We start from the raw sequence: 22379 nt of genomic DNA on the forward strand, positions 1-22379 counted from the left end.
ATTCCATTTCGTCCATATCAAACACATAACTTTCGGTGTCTGCATGGCTATGGCTGTGATAAGGGGAAAGAGATAGAGAAAATGCACTTTTTTGACCTCGCCCTAAGATCATTTGAGACTAGTGCTTAAATTTTCAGGGACTATTGCATCGTTTACAGATATATGTTTGGTCGCCTGTCTTCAGCTCTCTTTGCCATGAATTTATTTTTAAGAAGGGTCAGGCCCCGCCCACGTAGAGCCGCACACCAGCCTTCAGCACGTGTTAAACAGAGGTCATATCCCATTGAGCTAAACGCAAAATGATATATAATAAAAATCGCTCACTTTTTTGTTTGGTTGAACTCAAGTAGGGATAATTGGTGGGAACAGCCTCACGCCACATCAACCGTAGCGCAGCTCTAATGAAAAGGGCATGCCGGGCCAACGCAACCCCTCTTGGCGTGCCATACTGTACCACAACAGTAGAGGGCCTGCCTAGTACCACCTTAAAACTGTCTCATCCTTTCGTTTATTAGGTGTGACGAACTAGGCACATAGCAATCAGACTAGAAAAGGTGTAAAAGAGTGATTTGATTTAGAAAGAGCGTATATGCGTGAGAAAGCACATACTTTTATGTCTATGATGTGCTTTTCATATGGATTACGTAAACACCCTTTGCTCGGTACCTATGTTCCGTGAGCGTTGACACTATCGTCAAATTGGGCTTGCAGCTGTACGCATGTCCGTTGCAACCCGTAAGTAATCTAGAATTAAAGGCACTAAACTTGTGATAAGACAGCAAGTACTAGAATAGCTGGCTGTAGCATGATACGGACCGCCGGCGATGTCGCGTTGTTGCTGCCAGTCGAGTTGTCGGAGTTAGCCCCGGGGTTGCTCGAAGGAGTCGGGGTTTTGCTGGGGTCGACTACGCCGATAGACTTGGAGTCGACTTCAAGGGTCTCCCGGTACGTGGTAGTGTCGACGCACTCACCCCTGGACCAGAGGGAGACGGCATCATAGGCCATGGTAAGATTCGGGCTGGATGCAGCGATAAGACCGAAAATCTGGTCGTCGTTGCGGCCGTCGCATGCCTGGATGAGGGCAGCTTTGTTGTCTGCGATGCCGGGCCCAAAGAGAACAGCGAGGAAGTCATTAAAGAAGGTTCCAGCTACGCTAGGGTTCAGCAAGTTGGCTCCGATATAGGCGCCGACGGTGACGTCGGACACGGTAGAGAAGAGAATTGTGCGATTCGTGGACCGGTTTATGACGTTGACGAAGTAGCTTTGCAGATTCTCGACCGCCTGGCTCGCGAGCCGTCCTCCAATTTCTTTCTCGGACCTGGCTGGGGTCCAAGCCATGATAGGGGCAATGTCCACGGTCGGGCTTGCGGTCGGGGTCTCAACCGGACCGAAGTTGAAATCGTCGGCCCAGACATTGCATACTCGGATAAGTTGTTTATCAGTGACAGGGATGGGGATTTCAAGCATCAGAGGATTCTTGCAGGCCTTTAGCTGGCTGTAATCTTCGACGGTTGTCCAGTTGGCTGGGTCAGGGCCAGAAGCCATGCATGTGGTTGGGCAAATGTCCTTCTGTGACGCAACGCCGCGGGAGATAATAAAGCCCACGAAAGACAGAAGGGAGTGTCGGCTAGCAGGAACCATCATGATTCGAACAGCTGGGAGAAAGAAATAAGAGACTAAAAGAGGGAGAGACCACTAGCTATGACAGGAAGAGCCCCAGGGACAGCTTCGTGGCAATCTACTAATCCTATTTGTATGTCAGTTGAATTTAAACCCTTGCAGTTCTGTCTGCCTGTCTGCACTGAATTTGCCTTTGGTGGCCAAGGCATTCTTGTGGAGAAACCTATCCCAAAAAGTCTTCCTCATTTTCGCTTCGCGCCTTATTAGGCTGTTTGTAAGCCAAGCACCCAGTTCAGAAGGTGGGAAAGGTTTCAATCGCAATATTCAAAGTCTAAGGGCCTCAATAGCAGGATATCTGATGTTGATCACCTTTTTGGCTGTTGCTGTTGTTGCTATTGTCTGGCTATTGCATCTCTCGAAGATAGGTAAGTGTGGTAAGCGGGTGAAGTGCGTGAGCTTCGGGGGATATCTTCCAACAAGCCGTACATTAGCCGCCAGCTGACTCATCGTGGCATTTGAACCGAGAAGCTGAGCGCCGGGAATGCTGGAACAAGATATGTGGTCTAGCTAGGCACCAATAAATAAACCATTTTGACAAAAGATTCTCTGTCGAACGCGAGCGTTTATGATGAAGATGCACCGCGAGGAGCGGGGCGACGTCCCAACTGTCTGCCACAGGTACCAAGCCGGAAGATGATAGCAATGCCAAGTACCAAGACCTAATTAAATGCCTGAATAGTATTAGTACATGCCGGGCAGCGGCACAAAATTCCCCTCGCGCAAATGTGCATGACATAAGGTCCTGCGTGCTAGTAGAACTGGAAATTATTCCACTATGCTGAACGGTCCGAACTGCGACATTATCCCGCGTCAATAACGTATCACGGTGACCAACTTTATTAAAGGAAAACTGGCCGAAGGGTTCAACTATCACGAGTATGAATTGATAGATTATCGCCTGTCGACAATTTTGAGGAATGTAAATCGCCTGGTGACAGGATACAAAAAGATCAGTGTCCAGGCGACAGCTTCTTTTCAGATTGGATAATACGAAGAGGCAGTTCCAACTAGACAGAGTTTTTTTTGCCTCTGGCTTTTGTGTCTTGTCATAAATGACCACAAGTAATTGTAATTCGGCTGTTATGTGCGCAGACGATGGTACTGCAGCTTGTATTTGACCTCAATTTGAATCCTGTGGGAGTTGGGTTTGGGTGTTACCGGCGTGTTAAGAACAAAAGTCCTCTGTCTGATTCGAACTCACTGCAGCAATGTAAGATGATACGAACTTTTGAGCTGAGTTAGATGATAGTGAGCCAAGCTTCAATGACTTAATCCTTGCAAATGACCATATGAGTATCTCTTTACCGTCACTGTGTATCTACCAAAGCATTTCTAGGTCTACAGAGTTAGTAGAGTAAGGTGTCATCTGGCCAGCTATAGACTTGGGCAATCATTCGCCCTCTTTGAGATGTAACAGGGGTAAAACAATCCAACAATGGGTATTTAGTACACTGATACTAAATACCACTGGCTAGACGCGCTTATAGGCTACTAAGAAGCAGTTACACTAGGAAGCTTCGCGTATAGTGGGTCCCTGACCAATGCGAAGAATCCAAAGTTAACGGTAGTCATGTTGCATGGAATGGTTGAGAGAACTAAAGCACTCATCTAACATCTGGGTATAGGTTCTTATTCGGAATAATGATTGAGGATATTTACATACGACCATACCCACCGGAAAACTCGGGATCCCGTCCGCTCTCCCATAGATAAGCCAGTGAGGGCCGGATTAGTAGTTGGGTCGGTGACGACCAGCGAATACCTGGTGTTGTATGTTTTTTCATTTTTGTCTGTTCATCCCCAGGTTAGCTGAACATCGAAACTGTCATCAAATCTTATTCAATGGGTGGTGAAATAACATGGGAACGTATCTGGGCTTTCTTTTATTGACGCGATGCTGGTCTAGAAAAGCTGTTGGGACGCTAGTCATAATTTGCCGATTGAATGAGGCAAAAGGTCAGCGAGCAGACACCGTGAGTATTCAGGCTATCTTGTGTACTAATTGAACCAGATTCCAATACTTTTCCAATGCTTCAGTGAATATCTATTATTTGAAACCTTAAACAAGTATGCCGACGAGACACGATTACGCCTTTTTGACCCCACCTACTCCCTATGTGCGATGTTGCGGTCTCAAGTTTACGAGGCTGAAGATGACGCGGGGAGGTTAAATGTTCCATTCTCAATACTCTTCTCAATGACGTCCCCCTCAGGCCTGCCTGAAAGAGTTTCGAAGCTCTGTCCTGCCCATGTTCTGAAAAGTGTTAGCAAATGTAATTCGTACCTAGCCGAGAGTCTACTTACACTCCGGTGTGGGAAGTAGTACTTTCCGACAGTAAGAACTTCACGCTAGCGGGCTGATCTGCCAGTATACCACTGATATTGACGTTGATGCTTGGCTTCTGTGGCCCGCCAAGGTGCACCTGTGTATTCAGTATGACCAATCGTGCCAATTCGTCATTTTCCCATATCCCGTACGCCGTGAGGGTGATGTTTGTAGTTGCAAGTTCTGCAACATATGCGTTACCAGATTTTCCAATGGCTTCGTTGACAATCAAGAAGGCGTGGTATGATGGCAAGATATGAGGATGAGTAATATTAAGACCATCGTCAGACTCATCTGTGGGCTGAATCGTGTTGTATCTGAACCCGACGCCGTGATGAAAGTGAAGCCTTTGAATTCCGGTGGAAGCTCCGAGAAGCAGCCAATCCGTCGCCCAGAGTGCGCTTTCGACGGTGTTACTAAGACCTGGTATGCCGTGGCTATGACAGAATTAGCACATCAATCGCACCAAGAAAACACCGTCTTACTTGGCATATGAGTTTGTTTCCGCCTAATGAACGATCAGCTATGGTGTACTTTTGTATGTTGGGTAGAAGAGCCTTACCAGAACGTAATCTAGGCCAACAGACCGAACAGAACGAATCCCAGCCGTTCTGAAAGTTAGGTTGTTCCGGACATGCTGCTTATGCATGAGATCGCCAGGATGAGGAATAAAATGAGCACTGAAGCTTCCAGAATAAGCATGTTCCGTGAATTGGGCGGTCTTGTTCCTGATTTCGGGGTCTTGGAGGAGTCCGTCCTGTAGTGGCCATTGCGGAATCCATTCCGGGGAATTGAAGCCTGTGAAAGCACCAGGCGATAATCTGGGATTGTCAGATTTGGCGCCATCGAATGTTAACTCTCTGTTGACAGCCTTGGCAAACTCTGTCCAGGTGTCAGTATAATTGAAGACATTCCATTCGGGTCCGTACGAGCCAGGACGTCCATTTCGTGTTGGTCCATAAAAGTCAGGTTCGTTTCCAATTTCGACTTCAACAAGCTGGACATGTTTTGTCAAATTCACGCGACTTCCTTGGAAGCTATCCGCCAAGAGGCGGGCTTGAGCGACCGTCTCAGTTTTGTTCAAGGGTTTGAGATTGACTCCCCACATGAAGGAAGTTCCCGGCGGAAGGTTGCCTGACAAAGCGTAAAAGTCGCGGCCTATAAAGATGTGGTCTGCCTCTGGGTTGGGAACTTCCTTATTAGGTGCCGGAAAAGTCTTGTTCATAACCTGCAGACTGAGGTCGATGGTAGCTCTATCTTCAGAGTTCGCTCCAACTCTAAGGAAAGTCATATGCCCTGTTCGCTCTCCCAGGTTACGGAGTAGTTGGTTAAAGTATTCATTTGGTTTGCCAACTTCCTGACCAGCCCAGTCTGGCCATCGGTCCATCTCGATGCTGAATGCAGCGAGTTGAGGTGATAGTTTCTCGGCCCATTCTGGCCGGTGGCTGGGGAGATGTAGAGTAAAGTTGTATTCAGGGCTCACAGCAAGAGCATCTCTTACGACTTGCGAAGCCAGTAGAGCTTTCGTAAGGCGGTTTGTCGACGGTGCCATGTCGTCTAGGGTATTGAAAAAAACTTTTGTAGGTTGCCTTATTGCTAATACATCATATAAATAGGCGGTCATTTTCAACTACTTATACTGGGAAGCGCAAACGACACAACATGGAAACCCAAGCTCCAAGAATCTAAATCGATTCAACCGCTGCCAACTGCCGTCAACATAGTGACTCGTGCGGAATGTGGAGGATCAAAAGAAGTAGGATCGGCTTCACGTACAACATGGCAAATGGGACGTAAGTAGCATTTCCCCACAAATATTTTAAAGGTTGCGTTAAGCTCTATATCTCGCAAAGCCTAGAAGCATGGTTCCCCGCGTAGCTAGGACACGAAGTTGGCATCAGCTTACTAGATCAATCACTAAGCACTCAAAAGATCCGCAAGAATAAACGTCTTGTCTGAATTCTTGAGGTGTATATGTCGGATAAATATCCTGCCCAAGACGTCACGGATATTCTCCGTGTATGTAATTTCGAAGATTCCCTCTACAGTTTAACGTCGAGTCTGTGTTTCCTTTAGAGGGTTTAGCAGGTACAACATAAAAGAAGGTATAAAAGTAACAAAACAACCCATCTACACTCAGAGAGAGACATGATGATAGACTATTAACTATAAGCAAATCTGAATGTTAATTGCTTTCAGAGTAGAACTTGTCCTGGATGAGTGCTATCGATCAAGCCCTCTGGGGGTGGGTTTTCCGAACTCTTAGCTTGCCGCCTACAAACCCTATTGCAGCCTATAGACCTGACGAGAGGTCCGAGTGTAAGAAAATGGCAACAAACGCTCTCACCGCCAAGTTTGTTTGTTTCAATCGCAAGCAATACCTGTATTCCGGCACAAGGTAATGGGACTTAAGCATGAGTGTAATCGATCGAGTGAGAAGGTGGGGCCGGTAATGTGCCATTTACGGCTTCGGTGGGGGTAGCATTCCGGCGGCTGGTTCACCCCGCTTGGGTATGCATTGCCCGTACCACGGAAACATATTCGATCGACAATACAATTAGGACCTTAAAACATGGTGCGGCTGTGGACTCTAGAATGATTGGCCGGACTGGTGAGGGGCGATGACTTACTATCCTGATTACAGATACGCGTATTTAGGCACGGGCTTCAGTGTAACAGGCATTCTTTATGCGCATCATACCTAGTGATCGGTGACAAGGATTCTTGTTTATGATAACAAGAGCATGGAGGCTAGAACTTGTAAATGGCCCTTGAACTACCTTAATGGAATGGTTTGGTATGAAGGCTTTCATGCTGATGACCCAACACAATCTTGCGTTCCTACCTATCTAAGGGCTTCATCTCCCTTCTCGCGAAAAGTCCAGCGACATAGTAGGTAGGAAACTTATAACAGCCGTTGGTCCTGTGTCTGTGAAAGGTTTATCTCATTGTGTCGCATGGCGATCTTGAACGTGCAATATTTACAGTCATCACAGTCGTATTGCATCCTTAGGGACAAAATATGGAATCAATCCGACCTGTTGGACACTGGCTCTGACATCTTGATCTGTTACTGAAACGCATGGCTCAACAACCACAAATTGAAAATACGTATTTCCATCAGGTCCAGGCATTGAAGCCATGTCCTAGTTGGATAACCAGGGCTTTGGGGGGCCCTACAAAGAGTATCGGCTGATCAACCCATTATGTGCTGTTATATTATCACACGATATGTATCCTTAGGCATTGTGCTGACTATCCGAGGGATGGCGTGTCAAGTTCTACCCGGGGCGAAAATTGCTGTTTAATTTGTAGAATTAAGTACATCTATACCATCTGGCGCATGCTATATCCATGATCATGTCTACTCCTTTTATCCATGTGCTTGGACTCTTTCAGGAAGGGAAAGAATATGTACGGGTGAAAAACAGAGACTGCACCGACGGCAATGAGAATCATCGTGCTGTCGAGGCCCAAAAACAAAGCTTCATTGCGCAAAATCTCTAGGGAAATGGCAGGTATGTTTTCCGCAATCCTTGTAACAGAAAATCGTCAGTAAAAGAGATCTTTTTGTTAAGCGATCTTAAACTTACCGGTAGGAGCACCGTGTTAGAATTGCGATGTATGCCACAGTGATGGCATAAACAAACTTCCGAACACGGCTAGCCTCACGCCTAGATGCTGAGGCTCGGGACATGGCGGGTTCATCGCGGCTCGATGAATAGGCGTCGCTACCCGAGCGCCTCCCACCTTTCGAACGCCGCCCACCTTTCGAGCGTCGTCCGTTTTTCGAGTGCCGTCCGTTTTTCGAGTGCCGTCCGCCTCTCGAATGTCTTCCGCCTCTAGAATGCCTTCCACCCCTTTTGAGAGCTGACTTGCGTCTTATGACGTAAACCAACATGAGCAGGCCGCAGCAAAGCATGTTGGCAACCTGGAAAGCAACACCTCCGACGACCAGCTTCTCGCCGATCTTTGACAAGGTCTCATTGGTGTTTGAACCGGAAGTATTGGATGCCGTGATGGCACCGCCAGCTACTTGGATAAAGATCGAGAGAAAGTCTGTTCCCACAAAAACCCATGGATATAGTGAAGGGCGAAGGACGGACCACTCCGTGCCATACCAGATGACGATGTGTTTGAAGGTGACAGAAATTGCTGCGGCGACTAAAGTAGGAGCAAGAAGAAGGGTGAGGTATTGTTGAGTGAAAGCGTTCACGTCCCAGGGGTTCTTCGACAGACTGACGCGCGCCCAGTACCCAATAACCTCAAAAATGGTCCCAATTCCGAGCCATATTATAAATGACCATGTTCTAGATCGCATGCCAAAGTAAAGCTGAAGTACTGCACATATTCCAAATGCAATCCCAAAAAAGGTTGCAGCAGGCTTCGAAAGATTGGTCCCATAAGCCGTGAATTCGACAGGGCAACTTTCGGATACTTCTTTACATGTTTCGTATGATGGGACGAAGGTATCGTTGGTTGACATGGCTATTTGTGCCGGCGCGGTCCTTCAAGACAGAAAACTTACAACTAAAGAGTGGGAAACCTGTCCAGTTGTATGAAGATGTGAAATAGCAAGCGAGTCGTGAGGGTGTCACTTGCCCCGAAAGTAGTGAGAAGAGTTACCGTGTGGAGCACGATGTTGTAACTGATAAAGGAGCGACGATGAGGAGATGACTAGCCGCTAGGTATATAATCAGGAGCCTTTGGTCAAGGTATGACAGGCTGGGTAACTGTTTTATTGTTATCGAGTCCCATCGGATTATAGACTTCAAATAATTCTGGGTATGATATGCATCAAAGACAGGGAAGAAATTTGGGTGGCTGAATGGCAAAGCATCCCAAGGTATCAGACGAACATGACGCGCAAGTGACCCCAGATCAATGAAACCTCCTTCTGCGGCTTAGCGATACCAGACCATGATGCACTAACGTATCAGGAGCTATGGAAAGCAAAATTGAGGGGTAAAAGAGGAAGATCGGCGCTGACGAGAACAAACTTGCAAAACATGCATCCGTAGGCTGACTAGCCGGCTCGAGATACTCCAGAAAGCGACAAGGCGAATCGATAAACAAGGCTTTGTTGCCGTGATCCACATAAGTGCAATTCACCCATACTTCAAGAAGGGCATCCTCTGTATAAAAGACTTGGTGTCATGAGAAGATTCATTCACAGTGTCTTGTTAGGTCAAGTACGTACTTCCCCATTGTGAATGGCATCTTACCGTGACAATAATGCAATTAAAACTCTTCCACAGAAAAGAAAACCCCCTAGGTAATGCGTCTTAGCTCCTCGTCATCGATAGAAAGTTTGAGTCGTCCAACTCTTCCTGGCGAGAACCCTCGGGTTCTTAAAATTTTCCGGCGCGCTGGGCCATTTATTTAATTCGTCGACATCGGATTTTCGGCATTGGATTGCAATCCTTCACACAACTCGACGAATAGAAAACCTCACAAGAAAACAGATTTCCCATAGATACTCACCCATTGTGGTGCCGAGCCACTCTTGGGAGGGAAGGATGACATCCTGCTGCCTACGTACCAGCCTCTAAGATTTTCATACTCTCACCTCAAAATCCCAGAGCCCCAGCCTTTAGGGCCAAGCAGGATTCTTTTTCATCATCCCGGCTCGTCTCCACCACTCCCACATTAGCCGCTGACACCCTTTGCTCGTGCTCCTATTGAACCAGTCAAATGCAGCCGGTTTTTGAATGTTCGCTATCGTCGCTTCTCCTAAGTCGGGCTTGAATGCGCCCAAACAAATTTACTAGAATTTTCACGATAATATTCAAGCATTGGTTTGTGTTGAGAGAATTGTGTTACACTTCAAATCAAGCAATAATCGAAACTATAATCTAGCTAGCCTTCTTCCCGGGTGGCTTTGCCGGGTCAACTGCAAGTGGTCAACAAACTACTGTAAACTACTGTAGCTACAGATCATTGGCCGCAACTTTTTAAGGACAAGGTTTTCCACTTGAAATGTGAATCTAGATTTCTGTCCAGTGCAAGACGATGTCTGTTGTTTGTGGAATGGAAGCTTATACTCACTGCGCATGCATGAGTCGTCATATTCCTGAGGTTGACGTTGCTTATGCAAAATTTCTCGATGCTCATGACTGTATTAGATACCTTTAAATACCATTTCCTACCTTGTTCAATGTCGGTTACAAAAATGCAACATGAGCCTGACAGTAGATGTGCGGAAGAACAATATGGTTGTAACCATGTCATGCTATTGTTTACAGCTTAGTTCTAATCCTGTATTCCAAAAACAAGTGAGATTAAAGCCCTATGTATTATTCTTGACCGCATAACCACTGTCACAAACTTGGCGCATACTAAAGTCTCAAATGCACATCATTGCCTCTTTGATATTACAAATGCTTCACGGGCTATAGCTCTCACTTTTTCAGTGTCCTGACAGCTTGTTATTTCTTGTTGAATTAATATAATTCACAAAGCTTATATTTCTACGAGATCAAGATTATCTCCTATACCAGAGCATGGACTGATACTCGGGCCAGGGCAGTAAGGGGCTTGCTTTTCGCGGTGTAACGTTAAGTTTGGGCAGCATTCCGGATGCTATATGCAATCACGTGGCTTTAGCTAGTCAAAGAGCACGGTTCCATAGATAAAGAAGCTGACGGAGGCCGGAGATGAATGTAATCACTGTTAAGTTCCTATCTGATTCATTCAGTTGTACCAGCAACCCTGACATATCCGATTTCACATACAGACTCAAGCGAGGCAAACTACCTGAATAGTGCACCAAGGTAGCTTTGCAATAAGTATATGAGCTCTAGTTACACTGCGAGGTGACTCAAGTAGATAGTTCAGAAACCCCTAAATATAGTTTGATAGGCTTGACGTAGCCTGCAGCACCCAGGGATTCTGGCCAGTATATTCGTCCACATCGACTATCAAAAAGCATGGAATGCAGAATAGTTTGAAATAGTCTCTCACTCTAGCTTATAAGATATATAGATAACTTTATTGGTGCTGTTTCAAACATAAGATCACACAAAAGAATTCCGGAACTGTCTCAGGTTTGTCGTCACAAGTCGGAGTACTCGTATCGTTCATGCCGATTATCAGCGAGGACCTGGAATTAACACGAATCGAGTGACCCAAGCCTGAGGAATGTATCACTTGTATTATGATGCAGGAAAATCATACCAAAGTGTTCGTATAGCTTCAGATATTTTCAACCGACGATACGCCGTGTACTCAAATACAAATGCCGCCTTATCCTCAAGGCAGTTGCATCAAGAGATGATGACGGAATCCTGGAGAGTCTCAAGTCTAGTGGCTATCATATTCTTCAAAAACCATTCAACTCATCATTACACTCACTTCGATAGAGATATTTAGTCAACACACTGGTGTCTATGAACTAGAAGGCAAACAGTACATCTCGGGAGAGAACGATTGAGACTGCACCACCCCGTCGGCGACATAGATCATTTTGATGAAATAGAACGATGGAGACGTTGCTATTTTGATCATCACAACATCTAGTTATGACATGCTGCAAGTTATGGCTAGTGTAACCAGCAACTTCAAACATTGACAATATCAATTTTCACCCATTTGATCTTTTCTGGTATCCCCTTTCTGATCTTTCAATACACAACTAATTAAATAGTCTCAGACAAATGACATGAAAATTAGATAAATGTTTCATTTGTACCTGGTTAGCTTTGGCCTAACTATTTCTTTGAATAACACGTGTTCTCTTGTTGTCTTCGAATTAAAGCCGAATGAACTACCTTAATTGCTTGCTTCATTTCTTGAGATAATGCAAGTTTACCGGCGAGATTGACTGTTTCCCACTCAGAACGGCCATAATATTCCTCATGCTGAGCTCTTCGAAACTAGCATGTGTCTCAACCGTGCAGCCCGCATTATGGCATGTCAATGTCGCTCTTGTCCCCGAGAGCTTTAACAACCTAGGACTCGGCCTCGGCTCGTCCATATGCACGTCAAGAGCCACGTTACTTAGATGTCCAGACTCAAGTGCGTCTGCTAAGGCGTCTTCGTCAACAAGACTTCCCCGTGCAATATTAACAAATCTTGCTCCGGGCTTGAACCACGCGAGCGACTCTGCCGTGATAATACATTGGCCTCCAGGGATGCAGAGAACGACGCAGTCAGAGATGCTAAGGAGCGACTTGAGCGTTGGATGGAAGGTAGCGCCGTAGAGGGCTTCAGTAGCAGGATCTTTGCGGTTTAGGTTGTGGTAGTGTATTATCATGCCGAACCCAGCACCGAGACGCTGTGCAATCTGCTTGCCGATATTGCCGAAGCCGATGATACCCAGTGCCCGGCCTCTCAGGTTATGCGAGAAGGGTGCAATACGGCCATGGCAGTCCTGAAATGTGGTCGCGTCAGGAGAAGCGGTTATACACCATTGCAAATGCCGAAAAGTAGAAACAGTCAGGGCGACCGCGAAATCAGCCACTGCGTCTGCTGCGGCGGGGCCGGAGTTACAGTAGATTATCCCCCTCTCACCCAGTAGCTTCGTATCAGCCCAGTCAAACCCAGAGCCGGCACTCGCGAAGACACGACAGGAGGGAGGCAACAGGGAAATGAGTTCGGAGTCCCATCTGCCCATCTCGCCGCCGGAGCCCCAGGAGGGACGGAAGATGGCAGAAAAGTCGCCCCACTTGCGGTCCCGGAGGCCGGTAATGAGGGCTGGCCGCTGGCGCTCGGACGTTGAGAGATGAATGACTTCAAATCGGGACGAAAAGACGTTGTAGGATTCCAAGCTGTACTTGACAGGTCCGCCTATTTGGAGGACCTTGAGTTTTGCGTGCGTGCCGATGCCATGAACACCGTTTGTTCCGTTGGTGCCATTGAAGCCTTTGGTGGGGTTGGCCGGAACTGCTACAGAGACTGCTGCGGTTGTGTGACGTGTGGTTGCCGCAACGGGGGAGCGATTATATGGCATTATGAACGTTGCAACTCGTGATATCTTCTTTCTTTTGTATTTAATCTTCTTCTTTTGTGCCTTTTAAAAGAATAAAAATGTCGAAAGCTCCTTATGATAGCTGGTTTGGCTGTGGGAGGCGATATAATCACGTGGGCGTGTTCGCAAGGGTACCAAAGAGAAGCTAGCTAGCAGCGATATAGAAACTCAAAACTACTTAGGAGGACAGATCTCTATTTGAAGTGAATGAATGAAAAGACAGTATGGGTAACCTCGGAAAGCACGCAGATCGATGAAAGGATGTGGATGATGGACACGGCCTTAGCCACGGATTGGCCTCTCCACCCACCGAGACACATGTAAGATGCAAAGGCCAGTGCTAGCCGTTCCATACTTTCTAGGGAACAAGAAGAAAGTTTGCGTGCTTTGCATAGTGAGGTTGCAGCCACCTGTCCGCCATGTGAGAGGGCTGAACCCAAATAGTGTCCTGGCTGCGCCTCTGACGGTTCAGATGCCGGCATGCTTTCAGGCGAATAACGGGGGGAGTACGTTACAACTACCTTAAGCACTGAAACTTATTATTGGGATATACAGGTATTGTACATGATGAGATAAAAAAATAGTCTCCCGTCATTTTAACTCCAGGGGCTCTGTTTGTGCAGATCTGTAGGCTTCTTGGCGATTACACAGTGTATGTTTTCATACTCCTTCATCACCCCTTTCTTGAAATTATGGAATATTTTGGGGGCAAAAAAAAGATTCACATAAATCACAAAAAGATCTTTTGGCATGCAAGTCATGACCAAAGAACCAAATTTCTCCCGCAATTTGAGACATGTTGACTAAATAAGTGGTCCCCCACGTCGGCTAAGATGGAGCCGGCATAGGTGTGTAGGATCAGGTTGAGTAAGCGCTAGTGTTGAAATGCCAGTTTCCAAAGCAGATTTTCTCCATATAGTTGTACCAGGATGCAAATCAGGCTTGGAGTTACTTGGTAACTCGTTAATTCAGAGCTCTGGTTGGTCAATAGAGCTCTCGCCAGACTTCAAGTCGCCTGCATTCTGTACCTATGTACAAGGCACCCGTACACTGGGTGTATATTTATTCAAAGAAGGCTGAGATTCGAAGGCGTAAACCCTTGCGTAGGATCAAGCTGCGTAACAACCTAAAAGGCGCCATACAAATGTTTATGTGGGGAAAGACAAGACAAGTGTGAACATGGGATCAACTTCTTCCTGCAAGTTGGTGTAGATACAAGTCAAATTTCACAGCATGTAACAAAGACTTGTGAAGTACTGTCTGACTCACGACGGTACCTATCTATCCAGCCACTATAATTTGGCTAGGGGTTAAGTCGCCATGGTATTGAATATGTCAATCGAACTGTTGGGGTCGAAACAGACGACCAAGAAGGAATGGTATGCGGGGTCAATGTAGCCATACACCAACAATCACACGCTGCCAATCCTGAACAGCCACTCACATACGTGACCCCTTGAACTACAGGGCTGGCTGGTGTGGTACGATCTCCGCCTTCTTACATTACGTAGTTGACACTGACGTTTACTTCTGCACACGCCATTCTGAGCCCGCAACAGTCGAGCCTTACGTACTAGTACCTAAAGCAAACTTCTTATTTGCCGGATTCCGATCCCTGGTACTCACAAGGTTACAAATGTGGGTTTTTTCGCCCAGATAGTGGGGCTCAACGTTAGACCTGTTCTGAAGCCTCACCAACGCATGTTTGTGTTGGCTGAACTCAAATTTTATTTACAATCAGTAAGTACTAACTAATCCATTTCCAAGCTACACAAAGAAGCATAGACCATGAATTGGGGTCGATGGTCCGTGCAATGCTACGTTGTTCTATTTTGTCTATTGCCTAGGCTCGGTCACAGCCACTAGCAGCAAGCATCGTGATATTCGAAGAATGGTGTCTAGTTACGCCCTCTGGGCATGATACCCCTTGTGAGTACGGCGATAAGCGATCTAAGTAGGGGGGAAAGACATGTTTTTGGAATGATAATCTTGGTATTCAATGTATTTTACGTATCTTCAAGGCACTAGTTCGCACAGAACCTCAGCAGTCGAAATGGATCTGAGAAGATGGTGACATGAATAACAAAATCTGTTCCAGAGCCTTAGCCTTGGGAGCCTATTCCTTCATACTAAAGTTCATTACGTGAAACGGAAATAACACGAACTTTGCATACAGCTTCACCTGAAAAAAGCGTTTGGAGAAGTTCCTAACACTGACCCTGTCAAATAGGGTGGAGATATCCCTAGTCATTTCGCAACATTAGCGAGTGCGAAAATTGTTCCAAGAACTAGGTAGTCTAGCTGTGTTTGGCAGGTCTAGATGGAACTGTGGGATATGCGCTCCAGATCACATATATCGACCCCAAGAACCTTGGCTACATCTGCCACCTGCGCGTTTCGTGCGATGATTTAGTGGGGCGAGTCTTCGATACTGCCCAGGGTAAACTATCAAATGCCGAGAAAACCACTGATTTTATGGGTGTTGGTGATTCGTTGAGAATGATGTTCTTGGGCTTTTGACAGTGTGTTTGGGACAGCAGAGCTGAATATAACACTGAATGGAGAATGCGAGTTCTGAATAGTCCACCCACTCTTTGAGACACCCTTTTCAGTTTCTTCAGGAAACGATCTTCTATCCTCCGAAAGAAGAACCTTTCACTGGAGGAAGAAGTCGATTCAAACAGAGAGAAACACATCCTAATTGGTTCACACCTGCAGCAAGGCAACCGGAATTTGCTCACCGATGGTGGCGATGACGATGGATGAGAGGAAATAAAGTGGGTGTTGTGGGTGTGTTGCAGTTGGTTGCAGGGGACATAAACCCCGTCGGTATTTTCTTCCTTCCCAGCCGGGTACATCCTTTTTACAGGGGCCTTTTAGCCGATGGCTTTGCGCTAGATGATCCACCGCGGAGGCTAGTGTCTAGCCGACGTTACATTAGACGCCGTTCAAGGGCACTCCAGATGACACCAGAAGATGCCGCCAGGTACATCCACTCAACCACAGCAGCAGAAACCTGAACACCATTCACTTTCGCCCGAACCATATGGATCAACTCCGGGAACTGTTTAAAGTATTGCGAGTGTGATGGAAGGGAGGAAAGTACACATTACTAGTAGAACGCGTGTGGATGGACGCAGCAAATTGAGGATGTATGTATTAGTAGTACAACTCCGGGGCAAACCATGTTCCATCTTCAGCCCATTTCACAGTTTGATTCACTTTGTGCTCGCTCTTTCTATGTCTACTCGAGACACCCTGTATCGTATCTGTGTTTAGGCTTCTCGTGACGGTGTTCAAGTATAATTATCGCAATATTCAGCCAAAGAGCAATCAACCACATCAAAATTGTATCTGCACAGAGACATTTCACAGGTTTGCGTCTCGACTCGAAGGATTTATGTTAATGTTGGTTGGTCAGAGCTTACAACATGATGGAATGGAGACACATCAGACCACAACATGAGCAATCCTTGTATGCAGGCGCCACATCGGCCCGCTCTGCAGGGGGGCTATTCGTGCTTCTAACTGACCGAGTGGAGGAGGTGGGTTGAACTACAAGGGGCTGACAAGGTTCCTGCAGAATCCTGCGAGCATCCCCCACCACTACCCCTTGCATCAAATCTGCCAAAATTTCGAATGCGCGGCCGACTTCCTCGCAAAGCGATGTGCCGGGTTGAAAGCGTGTGTGTGTGGAGGAGCCGTCGAGACTCACCAATTTCAACAGTCTTGGTCTGCCACTGCGCCGCCAGATACTGCCACTCATGCCACTCAAATGTCTGGGATTGTTATCCCATCGAGTTCCAGGTGATGGGATGTAGAGGCTGACCCAATTTAAGATCTAAATTTATGTCTATACAGTACTGGCTACATGATATCCATCATTCAACCAAAAATCATAATGTCAAGGGGCTGGCTAATACCCCCTGGCTGATACCCCGCAGGCCACGTTCCTGTCGCCATCTGGCACTTGATGGGAGGCAATTGATGCAGACTAGCTGATGGAACGAAGCGAATCCTTCAGTTCCCCGCCATTTTGAGCTTGCGTAAGGCAAGGCAGTGAGCCTCTATTGCAAAATCGTCCCCCACCCCCTCCCCCACATCTACCCTTAAGGGGATACGCCTTACCGATTCTTTCTTGATCATTGCGTGCGTTCAGCCTGGCTCTCTGACCCATAACAAAGAGTTTCGATAATGCCTAGAACGGTTTCTGGTGTGTTCTCCTGTCTTGGCGGGCCAGCCCTTGACAGGAGGGCAGTTATCAGAGCCCAAAGATTAGGGAGCTGTGAAGCATAGCATGGTTAACGACAAAGGGTCTCATATAGGTATCAATCGAGACTCCACTTACATCGTTTTGCACATTTTGACTCCTCGCCATTGTACTACCGTCTTCAGTGTTTCTGACGAGGTCCTTTTCCATGCCATGACATGTTGAGTTTCGGTTGGGTCCAGGTTTCTGCCGCGAGACGAACGTGTCGAGCTCTTGAACAAGAAGTTCTTCAGCACCAAGAATCATCTGTTCCTGGAAGCCTCTCCGCTCCCAGTCGCCCCAACCTTTTGCAGCTTCATAAATGTTGTATAGGAGCCGAGGCAATCGCCGGTTGCGACTCAGCCTCTGCTCATGACATAGTGAAGGTCGATCTTCAAACGCCCCCGTGTAGTATGCAGTTGTGACCTCGTCTAAACTTTTAAAGCCCACCACCGCGGCCTGCTCCATGACATGGCGGACACGATTATAAGGTGAGTCAGCTGTGCTGGTATTCTGCTGACAGTTTTCCCGTGCGATTCCCTTGGTCTCTGGTGAAAGTTGTGGTCGTCTGTTCGCGACGTAGTGGTCCAAGCCTTGTACGCTCTGTTTGGAGTTGACAGAGCCACCTATATCTAATCCCGATAATATATCCGAAGGCGAACATGAAGCACTCGGAGTCGGGTGTTGCGTGCAATACAGGTCTTCAAGTGCATCCCACGAAGGAATCGGCGTGGCGTTCGTGAACGTTGCGGGCGATTGAAACGAATTAAGAATGTCATCTTGGTGTGGCATCCGAGCACCAGAGGATAAGCAATCTGTGTCGAAGGACTCTGGCGGTGCTAGCACACGAGGTGTAAGTATATCTATTCCTGTATGAATTTGTGTGAGCAGCTTGCTTACTCATAAAAAAGCTGGTGCCTAAGACAGCATCATTTTGCGTTGTCGGTGACGATTGCAAGTTTGAGTTCCCCAATGTTGAGGCTGCACCCAAAGGCAAATTTGTGGTACTGTCCTTTTGCGTTTCGACAGATTCCTGTGTGAACTTTTGATGGACTTTTACTTTTTCCTGGAGCTTTTGGAGCTTGGTCCTTGGATCATGGCCTGTCCTCACGGACGAGAGAATTGTCAGCTGTTGGGTCAAGCTTTGAATGGACTACGACGGTGTATGACGATGTCTCGTACGTACAATAGATATTCTGGTTGGAATCATCTTGTTTTCTCTTTTTTTCCGTTGCTCCTGAGACGGATGAGCAACGAGTGCTGTAGGTGCTGGCCGCAAAGATCACACTTTCAGCTCCGCAGCCTTGGCTATCTGTGGTAGTACTGCTCTCGATAGGAGACATTGTTTGAGGATGCGTCTTCACAATAATCAACTTTTGCAAGGCTCCGTAATGATATTCCCGGAGTGGGAGGGAAAAAGGTTAAGAACAGTGAAGTGGTTATCACAGAATGACTGCACAGTTGATTCGTTATGAAAGCTAAACACATCAATACCGTAATCCTTCCAGTATATAATCGAGCGCAGCTAGACCCCAATTCCGCCAAGGCTATAAATCCCGGTGTAGTACACCACTTATTCGCCGCAAAATCGATACTTGAACAGTACATTGTTCATCTCTATGTATTTCCCAATTTTGTAATGCAGCGTTCTGCATCCATAGGACGTTCAGGTACCCCTGGCGTGCCCGCAATCTACAAAGAATAGGTGTGCCATAAGTATCAGCAAATGATTTGATAGGAATAATAAACATTGGGGCCCTGCTCAACCTTTCTCCACCCCTAGGCAAAATCCAAGTCCAGTCGCACCCCATGGAATAGGCAGAATGTTGCCTATTAACAACATGATCCTCTTACCGATGTTTGCAGACCGAAAAAAAGGGTACATATCAATCCCCAAGTGTGCACAGACACGCCATACATTTCGGGTCCAACAGCTGCGGAGATACACATTGTCAGCAAATGAATGTAACGTGGTGAGGCCATCATTCCCGCCCCACGTTTAGAGTGACATGGCTAAGTCGTATGGCGGCTACGCGAGGGCTCTAATGTATGGATATGGATTCTCTGCTTTCCTGCCTAGAAAACAGGCAACCAGAAGCTCGATTAATGCGGGAGCCAGGCTTATTAGGGGACTTTGGTTCAGCCTCTGCTACCTGCACACCTGGGCCACTGTCATCTTGTCCCATCCTTGCCCCCGATCCCCATAGCCCCCTTCTCATAAATATCCACTTTTGAGTGCAAATGCAGAAATAATCAAGCCTCAAGGTTTGAGACTTTGATCCTAAACGAGTGAAACAATCTGACACCGTGATTCAAGAACATATTGCAGTCCTCCATATGGGGTTGGCGGAGGGTAATGCAGGCAGGCAGCATACAGTACTGCTGGAGTTTGACTCCAGCTGCGTGGGGGGCATTGCGTCACCGACGAGGGTTCCATTCCATTTGGGATTGCTTGCCTTGATTCAGATCCCAAACAGAGGGCGAGGCACCTCATGTAGCTCAGATTCAGCCTTGCCAACAGATCACTGTCGACCGACTCGATTGGAGCCGGGATCAGTCCAAGACAGCTAACCACAGATCGATCCAATGGATAAGGTATCTATGTCAAAGTGCCCAGATGAAGGTAGGAAGGAAGCCTGCCTCAAGGCCAGCAATTTACTGCGCCTGGGGTAGCGCCAAAAGGGATACATGACTGTCGTCAAAGGGCCGACCGGAGAACCACCGAGTACTTCGGATATTGTCCCTTGTCAATGGTCAGTGGACCAGTGGAGCCAGGGACCCCTATGGGCCGAATCCTTCGTAAGTATAGGATGCCACCAGACGTCAAAAGGCCGGGTAAGTCCGGTGACTAGGATGATGACAGGGGGGTAAAGCCGAACGACGTAAAATAGCTGCGTAGTAACTGTTCTGTGCTTTGGGTGGCTCCTTTTCATATGGCAGGTCGCTTCTCACTACCAATCATGAATGGCCGGCTGTAGTATACCTTGTCATCTGCCCCAGGAAGACTGAATGAGAAGTTGGTGTTTGGCAACTGTGAACTCGTAAGGGCCTAGGAAGTGTTTTTTAGACTTCTGTAACTATGAGCCTGCATTGAATCCCGGTTTTCTCTACCCGAGTGCGGAGATGACATCCCTTTAACTGTGAGAGCACGCCTTGGCAGCTTATGTCACAGTGCAAGGGCGGATTACTCCTTGGACTTGATTCTCGCCTGTAAAGGAAGGAAAAGCTGAGTATTGTGTGGCTGTGTTGTGTATGGAAGTAGAACTACATTGTCAGGGTCTCTTTTACTGAAGATGAGACATGCCAACAGCAAGTTGAGTTTTTGTCTGCCGTTGAATGCCAGACATTAAGGGCTTGAAAGCAAATAGAAAAAGCAGCATGGGGCCGAGTGCATCTGGCTGAAGAGCAAAATTTCTAGGGAGATCAAATAAGCATCAACCATGGGACCGGATGTATGGGATAAAGGTTCAGTGCAGGAAAGTTAGAGTCGAGACCCCTATAGCACAGCAATATGCAACGTTAAATTTGTGGTTCTGTAAAATAAGGGACCCAGCCCAAACTCTACCCCATCTATGCGAACTATAGACTTGGTGATGTTCAACGCCAAACTCATGGGTCAATTAAACCCACTTTCGCATATTTCCTGCAGTTCTTCAAGCTGCTGGCTCCTGCAGTCATGTTGTATCTTGTATTTATTGTCGTGTTGAAGCTCTGAAACCCCTTACATATAGCGCCACACTGACATGAACTGATGACCTAGGTTTTTGGAGAATTGGAGGCCTCACGGAGGAATATGATGAAGGTAGGGTTCATTTCGTGGATGCGTAATCAAACAATGATCTGAAGTCACTCGCAGAGGGTACCAGAAGAACCGCTGGTACTAGATCGATTCTAGACCAGGCTGGTCCACCGGCGAGTCTTTTTGTGATATGAAAGCCCTACCATTTGAAAATCTCTGAAAGTCATTATTCGAATCTTGGCGTGTATATCCTGGTCCAGGGTAAGAATAAGGATAAATTTTAAGAACGACTGCGGTATGCAGATTGGATCGCCTCCACGTAAATGCACAAGCCCCATAGCTCCTGTGCACTCCCAACACCGCAGCGCCCGCCACATATCCCTACCCGCCCGCTTTATGTCATCTTGTGTTTTTGAAGGAGCTTTCACAGCTGCTGTGAAAGACTCTTCTCTGACCTGCAATATGAGTTCATCCGAGGTTGCCTTTTTTGTGTAATCCAGTCCAATAAACAGTGGAGGGTTGTTCATTTACCAAACCAGGCATTTTTGATTAAATGCATCGAGTTTCAACATACATACGTATCAGCTTTCTAGGCAGAAACTTTGTTTTAAATCCAAGCCTACAGGCACCGAAACATCTGGTTAACAAGTGTGTTGCTTACTTTTGCCACTCCCGCGGTCGCTCCCAATGGTGCTGCACGTACCCCTAACTCAAAGATCATTTGCTCAAACGTAGGAAGATTAACTGTCAAGATTGCTTACAATAACAGGGGACGAGAGAGAGTAAACCCTTGAGGATTGTGTCGGTAAAGGTGGATGATGTGTTCCGTAAGACTGGTTGGAAATGTATTGACAAAAGCCCTGTTTGAGCCCATGTCCCTGGCCGTCGTCAGATGGAGCGCTTCTAAAATGTATTTTCACAAGTAGTTTTCTTGTTGCCTGCTAGACGAGATGGCTAAATGACCCACTTCCTAATAACGTTGTGTTCGGCCGACTTGCCGAGCATGTTACAAATCAGTTTGCCATCCTGCACCAGTGACATCCTGTCGCCATTTGATCAATCCTTCAGGACACGGGGGAACATGGCTAATATCCGAGAATCTTGGCTAATTCCTTTAGTGCTATGTATATGGGGGTATCAACTGGGTATGTATGGTATTAATGTTGCGTGCAGCTAGAGTTGAGAAAAGAACTTTGGTAACAGGCACCCCCCACCGCTTTCCTTACTCTGATGGTCTTAGTCTTGGCTGCAGTCGTCATCCTGGTCAGTTCTTTTGTTGATAAGTTGACACTTATGGTTTTGAATATCGGTTAACACAAAGAGTTTAATGCTACGCGATCAAGATCTACAGCAACATCAATAGAGCCGAAACCGAGGCGTTCGGGTTCATACACTAAGGGTGGTTATTGGCACCAGT

The 22379-nt window shown here is 46.8% G+C and overlaps 5 protein-coding genes across 5 annotated transcripts, besides 1 other annotated feature; all 5 read right to left on the minus strand.

Annotated features, from left to right (window-relative positions):
• Positions 1-759: 759 nt before the first annotated feature.
• On the minus strand, positions 760-1641 carry CTRU02_214924 (chitinase; the record flags this gene model as incomplete). The annotated part of the gene is made up of 1 exon (XM_036726564.1): positions 760-1641. One exon carries the CDS (start codon positions 1639-1641, stop codon positions 760-762), a length of 882 nt encoding a protein of 293 aa, XP_036581751.1.
• A 1668-nt stretch (positions 1642-3309) lies between these two features.
• Positions 3310-3387: a sequence feature (Short protein (CTRU02_214925, KAL0930105.1) was converted to a misc_feature.).
• Positions 3388-3980: 593 nt separating this feature from the next.
• Positions 3981-5558, minus strand: CTRU02_214926 (uncharacterized protein; the record flags this gene model as incomplete). The annotated part of the gene is made up of 3 exons (XM_036726563.1): positions 3981-4443; positions 4492-4514; positions 4569-5558. 3 exons carry the CDS (start codon positions 5556-5558, stop codon positions 3981-3983), a joined length of 1476 nt encoding a protein of 491 aa, XP_036581750.1.
• A 1775-nt stretch (positions 5559-7333) lies between these two features.
• CTRU02_214927 (RTA1 like protein) lies at positions 7334-8492 on the minus strand (the record flags this gene model as incomplete). The annotated part of the gene is made up of 2 exons (XM_036726562.1): positions 7334-7541; positions 7600-8492. 2 exons carry the CDS (start codon positions 8490-8492, stop codon positions 7334-7336), a joined length of 1101 nt encoding a protein of 366 aa, XP_036581749.1.
• Positions 8493-11789: 3297 nt separating this feature from the next.
• CTRU02_214928 (d-isomer specific 2-hydroxyacid dehydrogenase) lies at positions 11790-12956 on the minus strand (the record flags this gene model as incomplete). The annotated part of the gene is made up of 1 exon (XM_036726561.1): positions 11790-12956. One exon carries the CDS (start codon positions 12954-12956, stop codon positions 11790-11792), a length of 1167 nt encoding a protein of 388 aa, XP_036581748.1.
• A 4160-nt stretch (positions 12957-17116) lies between these two features.
• On the minus strand, positions 17117-18566 carry CTRU02_214929 (uncharacterized protein; the record flags this gene model as incomplete). Its single annotated transcript, XM_036726560.1, has 4 exons — positions 17117-17257; positions 17323-18062; positions 18124-18324; positions 18410-18566. 4 exons carry the CDS (start codon positions 18564-18566, stop codon positions 17117-17119), a joined length of 1239 nt encoding a protein of 412 aa, XP_036581747.1.
• Positions 18567-22379: the final 3813 nt, after the last annotated feature.

The sequence above is a fragment of the Colletotrichum truncatum genome, assembly GCF_014235925.2.
Source record: "Colletotrichum truncatum strain CMES1059 chromosome Unknown Contig_0012, whole genome shotgun sequence".
Lineage (NCBI taxonomy): Eukaryota > Fungi > Ascomycota > Sordariomycetes > Glomerellales > Glomerellaceae > Colletotrichum > Colletotrichum truncatum.